At 36.3% G+C, this 8,658-nt stretch overlaps 1 protein-coding gene across 2 annotated transcripts; it reads right to left on the reverse strand.

Annotated features, from left to right (window-relative positions):
* Positions 1-1,421: 1,421 nt before the first annotated feature.
* Positions 1,422-8,444, reverse strand: LOC132170655 (uncharacterized). Of its 2 annotated transcripts, XM_059581715.1 has the most exons (22): positions 8,154-8,444; positions 7,828-7,977; positions 7,151-7,230; positions 6,637-6,723; positions 6,452-6,502; positions 6,235-6,352; positions 6,088-6,144; positions 5,919-5,983; positions 5,689-5,772; positions 5,525-5,575; positions 5,380-5,442; positions 5,242-5,288; positions 5,065-5,134; positions 4,927-4,989; positions 3,880-3,969; positions 3,756-3,794; positions 3,404-3,631; positions 3,074-3,159; positions 2,650-2,698; positions 2,491-2,571; positions 2,310-2,403; positions 1,422-1,814 (listed from the first exon to the last, which is right to left on the reverse strand). In XM_059581715.1, exons 2-22 carry the CDS (start codon positions 7,943-7,945, stop codon positions 1,627-1,629), a joined length of 1,809 nt encoding a protein of 602 aa, XP_059437698.1. In that variant the 5' UTR covers positions 7,946-7,977; positions 8,154-8,444; the 3' UTR covers positions 1,422-1,626. The 2 variants fall into 2 exon arrangements, with proteins under 2 accessions (XP_059437698.1, XP_059437699.1); XM_059581716.1 differs by lacking the exons at positions 7,828-7,977; positions 8,154-8,444 and adding an exon at positions 7,502-7,592.
* Between the last annotated feature and the right edge of the window lie 214 nt (positions 8,445-8,658).

Consider the following 8,658-nt stretch of genomic DNA (forward strand, 5'->3'; position numbering starts at 1 on the left):
AGCATATTGGGCCACAAAACGGCTTAATTTCAATCTCAACAAGGTGGTTCTCATAGGAGCTCCAACTCGATGAATTGGATGAAATCCAGAATGATGCTTATGATTGTGCTAAGTTGTATGTTGAACGAATAAAGAAGGTTCATAACCAAAACATCTTGAGAAAATCCTTTGCACCTAGCCAGAAAGTCCTTCTTTACAATTCTCGTATGCATTTATTCTCATGTAAGCTTAAATCTCGATGGTTTGGACCCTTTATAGTTTGTATTGTTTCTGCCCGTGGGGCCATTGAGATTGACGATCTCAAGAACGGTAATGTGTTCAAGGTGAATGGCCAACGTTTGAAACCATTCTTGGAGCTGAGAAAGCCAGAAATTGAAGAGATACTTCTGGAGGATCCTGTCTATCAGGACTGATTGTCATCCACTGTTTTGTGTCTGGCTAAAGAAGGTAAACTTAGCGCTCGTGGGAGGCATCTCATTCCATTCCATCCCATGTCATTTTATTTTATTTCAAGAAAAAAGAAAAAAAAAAAGAGGGGTAGATAGGAATGTTAAAACTTTCAAGGTAAGGTTGGTTGCAAAAGGTTTTACTAAAAAAATAAGGGATCGATTATAAGGAAACCTTTTTACCAGTAGCCATGCTTAAGGGTTGCATTGGCCCTTCCACAACCTCCACCGGCTCTTTGTTTTTTGTGTTTCCTTTATAGGCATAAAATATATTTATTTGGGAATGAGGTATCATCTTGTACAACATGACATGGTGTTGCCACCTATGAATCTTTTTGGATAGAAAGCCAACGGAAATATTAATTTGAAAAACACAGAGTTACCTTGGGAGTTAATTTTCGAAATTGGAAGCTTAAGGATTAAAATGAAATGGACCGAAAAGACAGGTATTAGTATAAATTTTCATATGTTTTTATACTCTTATCATGCTATCCAATAAACGGAGAATTCAGTATACTTGGTTAGTAAATCTTTTGGGGGTTGTTATATATATGCTGTGTCTAACGACCTTTGAAATGCTTGTGAGCAGTACTGTAATTTCCTATTTGTAATTCAAATTATCAAAATAGAACACTAATGAGCACTCTCTAAAGCAATCAGGCTGAAGCCAAACATACATTAGTTTAACAACCAAATATCAAGATCCTACACCTACATACTTCACCCATATAAAGTTCAACTATAATCAAAAGAAGGTGAGTCGTTCAAGATACTATAAAAGAAAAGAAAAAATACAATCAAAAGAAATTATCCAATTTTAAAATAGAATGATTTCTTTTAGGAACGGGAATTTCTGCCTTGCACAAACTTAATTTACAATGTATACATACTGCAAACCGCATGTGTTCGTGCGTAGTTAAGATTCAATAAATGCACTAAAAACAAGAGAAAAACGGAACATAGTGCACAGAGACGCAAACATAAATACTCTCTCTCATTGCAGTACAACTGTAAACCTTAACAAGCTATCCCGTTTAAAAGACCGGGATCTGACAGTGTCCTATATTATATATGAGTCCTTTGGAGTGGAGACCTACACCTACCAATATCCAGATAAGTACTGTACAGACCAATCGTAAAATCTTACCAAAATGGCCCACAGAGAGAAATCCTATAACGTTCACAAGTAGACCCCATTGCCATTGCTATAAACACCATCAGGCAAAGCATTGGTGGCCTTAGTTGCAATTCCATTTTGGTATGCTTTGATTTTTGCGGTATGATTGCCTACTCCATTTGGTATATTCCTTTGGATTCCATTGCCTAGAAAGACAGCATCCAACTCCCCGCATGCTGCTGCTATGAGTCCTAAATTTGATATGAGAAAGATATCATTTCAGAACAACTTTGATTAGGATTAGAAAACTAACAAGCAAAACAATATTTGTAGTAAATGCACAAAATGTTCAGGAAGAATATAAGGATAATCTCTTTACTAGTTTTCACATAGAATCGTGAAATTGTCAACATATATAAACCTGTTATAAAGCTAGGAGTAGTGCCACAGATTTAGTTCAGCCAAGGTATTGCAGGTTAATATCAAGCTGGAGCTTGTGCTTTGGCCAAGCAAAACCAGAAAGTAGTGAAACATTCTCTTTAGCGTTAACACCCCTTAGTAAATTCTATGCAGCTTACACGTGATCCTAGCTAGATAAATGCATTAGAAGCAAGAATAGCAACTGTCAAGAATCCCAACCAAAAAATTAAGTGCACGTACTTGATATCAGTGTATACATCAGATGAATTTCATTTAACAACTATATGACCGAACAATGGATAATTTAGCATGGGCGAGACAGGTACCTAAAAATAAAGGAGAAGGTTTTCCTGGCCTTGATTTAAATTCAGGATGAAATTGAACACCAATAAAGTATGGATGATTTGGTAGCTCGATAATCTGTAACATCAGTATACCAAATATTAACATAGAGGCACGACAAATGTACAAACACTACAGTTAAAAGGTATATAGAAGATCAATAACCTCCATGCGTCGACCGGTTTCATCTTTGCCAGCAAAAGAGAGGCCAGCTTTTTCAAGGCATGCTACCATATCAGGATTCACCTGCATGATAAAGAATTATTCCCTGCCAAATTAAGTAGCTTGTTAAAAGAAAATTATGTACATGTTAATCCTACAAACCTCATATCTATGCCGGTGTCTCTCATCAATGACGCTTTTACTTCCATATCTGACATTAATGCATGGCATGAAGGGTTAGTCAACCTGGCACCTTTCATTCAGCAAACTAGCCATCTATAATTAAACTCACAACTTCTAAATCTTCTCATCTCATTCCCAGTAGAAATATATATGTAACTGGTGAATTTTTCCATCAGTACACAAAGCACATATATTAAATTAATAAATCATAATACTCTTTAAGAAAAATTTAAAGATTTTTATTTTTTTTCCTTTTATTTTATTACAAACATCCATTTAAACAAGTCAAACATTATACCAAATTTTCTTTGGTTACCTACGGGCTCACCAGTCTCTCATTACTAGTTAGCTTTATTTATATATATGTAGACATGCACATCTCTTTTCTAAAAGCAATACTTACAATTTTGCAGATTTGCTGTTCATAACCTGGAAATATGTCCTCCTTGATCCAAGGCGCATGGTGCCTCCCATATGTGTTTTTGAGCCCTGCTCATGATACCAAGATCAGAAATGGTATACACACACAACACATGTTTAGTTCATAGTTTTAATCACCAAATTAAAGGCTGAATCTCTCTCTCTATCTCTCTCTCTCATATATTTGACAATGTTCTCTTATTAGCCCAACATTTGCAATGAATCAGGCTTAAACCTTATTTCTACATCTTCTTTAAAAGCATAAAACAATTTTCTGTCATCAAATAAAGCTCGAAAGGCACAGAATATAAACCTCAGGCATAAATATAACACATGGATTCCGGGTATTGGGATCAAATTCAGTGCTATTAGCATCCTGCAGACCAATAACAGATCGTGCAAACTCAATGACGGCAATTTGCATTCCTAAACAAATGCCAAGAAAGGGAATCCTGTTTTCTCGAGCATACTTTGCTGCAAGAATTTTCCCTTGCACTCCTCTGTCACCAAACCCTCCTGGAACAAGAATACCATCTGCACCCTGAAGATAAAAAGTCTAGTCAGAGATTAAACAGAGGAAGTTACCACAACTTAAGAAGGGAGACACCTGGAACTTGTTTAAAGTAGTATCAGCCGGTTAATCCAAGGCCATTAAAGAAACAAACCTTCAACAACTTCCAAGCTGCTTTATAAGCATCAGGATTCTGCGACAAGAATTTTGTGTCATGTAGTGATATAACATAAAAATTAACAACATATAAAATGTTTGAACAGAAAATTAAAAGTAACCTCTTTTGCAGTTGCATCTTCAAGGTCGGAAGCTGGAACCCAATCTACAAAGAGTTTCTTGCGGTTGAAAACGGAAGCATGCACAAGAGCCTGTAGAGAGATTACATCTTATATAGCCACAACATATATATATATATATATATATATATATATGTGCATTACTTGAATATTGCGTTGTCTTATCACATGAACTTAAGACATTGATTAACATAAGTAGTTAAGCCAGCACAGTAAAATTATTCTGGCATGACTGTTACAATTTATTTAATTATTTTCAAATTCAAATATCACCAGAATAAAGAACAAAATGACTGACATGACAACCAAAACTATGTACCAATTTGGACTATATACTTTCCAAGAATCAGTCTTATTAATTAATTTCCTAAAATTACTCTTACAGCTTCATTTTCATTTGGTAGAGAGTTATTTCGTTTACATAATTATGACTGTGAACCTGATCCACATATTCATTCTCCTAGAGTGGAACCTTTTTGTGAAAAATAATCCTTAAAGTCAATAAATTCAAGCGAATTACAAGAAGTGGAAAGCACAGGTGGAAAAGTACACTGGAAGAAAAGTGAAGTAATTAAGATCAGATAATGGATTAGAGTACAGAGACGACACTGAATTCTTGGAGTTTTGTATAGTAACGTAATGTGTTCTTTGAGATTCTCTTGACTTTATATCATATAGTTTATAGCAGAATTCAGTCAGTAAAGGAACTAGATTCGTCAATAACTGGCGCCCTCTTAACCTACTGTGACCCAGATGCTGCAGATGATCAAGATATCCTAATCCCATGATTAACAAAATATAACAACGCCAGCATAGATTGAAATACCATCTCATGTTATCCCAACTTTCCAAGACATGATTTAAATGTAAGTTGTAGTTAAAATCTAGGACGACAATTTAGAAATTAAATGGACCCCAGCTGCAAATGTGTTTAGCAACTATCTCTAATAACTACATTATCAAGTATCAACACATGAAACTTCCAGCTGAAATAGTGATTTAGAGTTAAGAAGTGATAGATAATTGCACCTTCAGTACCGAGAGATAGGAATCTGAAAGGCCTGTATACTTCCCAACCATCGCAATATGGACCTGTCAAGTAGTTGACACATAGAAATCAAGTGCTGCCAAGAAGTAAAAGGAGTTCTTGAATGCTCGTAGACTAACCGGCTCATGCAACTTGTCACAGATTGCAGCCCTAGAAGTCCATTCCTCCAATGCAGGCTGCCCAGCTTTACTGCCATTGTGGACAACATTGCATAAGGATGCTAGATACTAAAAATGATCATGCCTGTACATAGCTCCAAATTTATAATAATTAAGAACTGAGCTCATCAGACAAACCCCATAAGGTTCAGCACTTTCAAGATTGCTTCATGGGCCTTCTGATCCTAATTCAGAAGAAAAACATACCCACATTGTAAGAAATGGCAACTATATATTCGGTAGTTAAATTCCAAGAAATGCTGAACTACTACTTACTCTTAAAAGCAAAGGAATATGCCAGATGTTGGGTACATCATAGAGAGTGATAATATTTTCTTCCTGGAAAAACATGTGATTTCAATAAAATAGAATATTGAAAAACAGATAAATATGCACATAAAAACTGTCCTTGTTAAAATACCGTGACATGGCAAAACTGAGAGAGTTTCACTTTTACGTTCTGGTCAAGTGCCTGTCAACACATTCAATTCAATACCTTGAGCAAAACTGATAAACTAAAAACACAAACATAGAATAAGAGTGTGTTTGAGTGAGTGTATGAGAGAGAAAGAGAGAGTGAGAGACCATTGTACTGCGACAAGCTAAGATATGTGGTGTCAAACCCAGGCCTCTTAGTCCCCGAACACTGTGCTGGGTTGGTTTTGTTTTCTGAACATTATAACATAATTCACATTGTTTATTAAACTGACCAAGTAATTTTTTTTTTTTCTTTTTCTGACAAACGTAAAAGATGCACACCGACACTAAATCATATGCCATATAGGATGTGCACCAACGTGCAATTCGTATGTTACCTGTTCACCAACAACATTTAAAACGGGCACAAGGCTGACATGAATCAAGCAAAAGTTCCCTGTCCCTAAAGTGAGAAGTATTCATCAAAAAGAAGTCATTTAATTATAAGATCTAAAAGATCAGGCTAGACAATTTTGGCATATGAAGTTGCATATGCAATATCCTTACCTACACGGTATGAGAATTGCCCTAATGCCTCAATAAATGGCATGGATTCAATGTCTCCTGCATCATGGCAAGCTGTTATAACCCTTGAAAAGCAGAGAAAAAGCTCGTGCTCCCACAGGTCAAGTACACAGTTGTTAGAGTACGTACCTATAGTTCCACCCAATTCTATGACACAAACATCGGCTGGACCTGCCTTCCCATCCACTGGTATCATTGCCACACGCTCAATCCACTCTTGAATGGCATCTGTGATGTGAGGGACGACCTACAGAACAGAGGAATACACATAATACATGTACGTTAGGTCAGGAGCAATATAATAATAATTAAAAAATGGATTTAATAGTAGGGGAAAGAAAAAAACCTGCACAGTTTTCCCCAGATAATCTCCCCTTCTCTCCTTATCAATAACGGACTGCCATACAAGAAAAACGGAGAAGTAATAGCTTCAGTGGTTGAGTTTTAGTAGGGTAGTTTATGATACTCAGAATCTCTAGTAGCAAGCAACATATAATGTACATATGGAGATGTGCATTTTAACCAACTTGCCTGGTAAATCTTTCCAGTAGTAATATTATTATCGCTTGTCAACTTGATATCAAGGAACCGCTCATAATTCCCAAGGTCCAGGTCCACCTTTGAACACAAAAGAAAATCATGTTACATCTCCCAGTCCCATGCTTTTCGAAACCTTGACCGTTTAGCCCTGATATACACTTTTGTTTTATCTTCTGTTCAAAATAGCACGCTTAGCTAATATTCCAATAATTATTTGTAAAGAAAATATAGGATAGCGATGCTTTTATATGTCATTGCTGTTAATCAAAAACAAGCATGAAGTTCATCCAGTGAAGTGCACTCCAATTTAGTGGAACAACCAAATCGCCTACTTAAAAAGTGATTACATTTCTTCATCGTCATACAATCCATTTATAGCAGAAAGGGCTTCCAAGACTTTAGACCCCATCAGAGAGAGTGTTTTGAAGAAAGTAAGAATATTATTGACACAGCTTACATACAACGAAAGTAACGGATAAAGAAGACAAAAATGAGTTTTTTATACCTCGCCGCCATCATCTAACACATAAACTTCCCCGTGCTCAAAAGGGGACATTGTTCCAGCATCGGTGTTCAAGTAAGGATCTGAATTACAAAAGAAAAACGGAGCCGACGCCTATATTAAAATCTTAAAGAAGAAAAGAAAAACAGACAAGGTAACCATATCAAAGAGTTTTAAGAGAAGAAGATGCCCAGAAATGAAACATAACGATGTATTTGTGGGATATTGCCAGTTTCCGCTCCATTAGAGAAGCCCAGAGAAACAAACAAGTGAAAGATTCATGAATTGAATGAAGAAAACTAAATGGAATCTTAACAAACTTATAAGAGAGATTTGTATGAACAGGACGTGTACATTTTGAATCCTATCTCTTCTTTTGACTGGAAAAGTAATACAAAAATTAGAAGCTCTCGGAAGAAATTTAAGGACAAGATACTGAGTTTATTCCAAAAGGTAAAAAATTGACGATGAAGTTTCAAGAAATTTATTACAGAAAAAAAGGGGAAATGAAGCTATTTTGCCGAGGAAAAAAAATATATAGAGAGGAAAGCGGAAGAGTATATCCGCTTTTATGAACTAAACAAAAAAGGCACGGCTGAGCTGTTCTTGAACTAAAAGATTAGAAAAAGAAACAACAGTGGTGATGCAGAAATGGAAAGATTCAAAGAAGAAGCAGAGACCAATTTTGATGGAAGTAATGCGAAGTCCACAGGCCTTGAGAAGCAGACCGATACTGCTGGCGGTGACCCCTTTCCCGAGACCGCTAACTACTCCACCCGTTACCAATACGTACTTCATTTTTCGTTTTCTTTCCTTGTCTTAGATTGCACCTACGCCAAATAAAAATAAAAAATAAAATAAAAAAAACAACCATTTATCATGAGAGAACAGAACAGAAGAGAACAGAAGAGAACAGAGCAGAACAGAACAGAACAGAACAGAGCAGGCATTTCGTATCATTAACAACTACAGACACGAAAATAAGGAAGAAGAAAATGATGGGAACCTTGGTTATGGTGTTTAACTTAAACCAGTCACCCAACTGAAGTGGTTCTAGAGCAAAAGCAAAGCAAAATCTGGTATGTCTATCTTATTCGACTCCTCGAATACTCTCTCGTCGTCCGACAGCAAAAGGTGGCAAGGTGCAAAGAGCATGAGAAACAAAAACACTAACAGACTAACTAAAAAAGGAGTCTGATAGCAAAGAAAGAAACGGATGAAAGTGAGAATGGCAGAAATCAAAGGACTGAGTTTGAAATTGCTCGGTCTCAGTCCCCTTTTATATACACTGCCAATGCCATCCCCCAGCCCAAAATATCACCCAATAGAAGAAATATATTAATAAAACACAAATGTAAAAAGAAATCTAAGGTATATGTAATGTCTGTATTAAATAATAAAATAAATAAATAACGCCTCGAATTGAAGGCCAACGGCCAATTACCTGGCTGACCTCACTTGGGGCAGGGCATCCTCGGGGTCGGGGCATTAACTTCCCTTTCTGTTTTCTG

This window comes from Corylus avellana, chromosome ca2 (genome assembly GCF_901000735.1).
Source record: "Corylus avellana chromosome ca2, CavTom2PMs-1.0".
Lineage (NCBI taxonomy): Eukaryota > Viridiplantae > Streptophyta > Magnoliopsida > Fagales > Betulaceae > Corylus > Corylus avellana.

Coding starts and splice junctions, on each gene's coding strand:
- LOC132170655 (XM_059581715.1), bottom strand. CDS start 7,945: ATGAAGTACGTATTGGTAACGGGTGGAGTAGTTAGCGGTCTCGGGAAA. Junction 6,503..6,636: donor CTACTGGAAAGATTTACCAG/GCAAGTTGGTTA, acceptor CTTGTATGGCAG/TCCGTTATTGATAAGGAGAG. Junction 2,572..2,649: donor GACACCGGCATAGATATGAG/GTTTGTAGGATT, acceptor TTTATCATGCAG/GTGAATCCTGATATGGTAGC.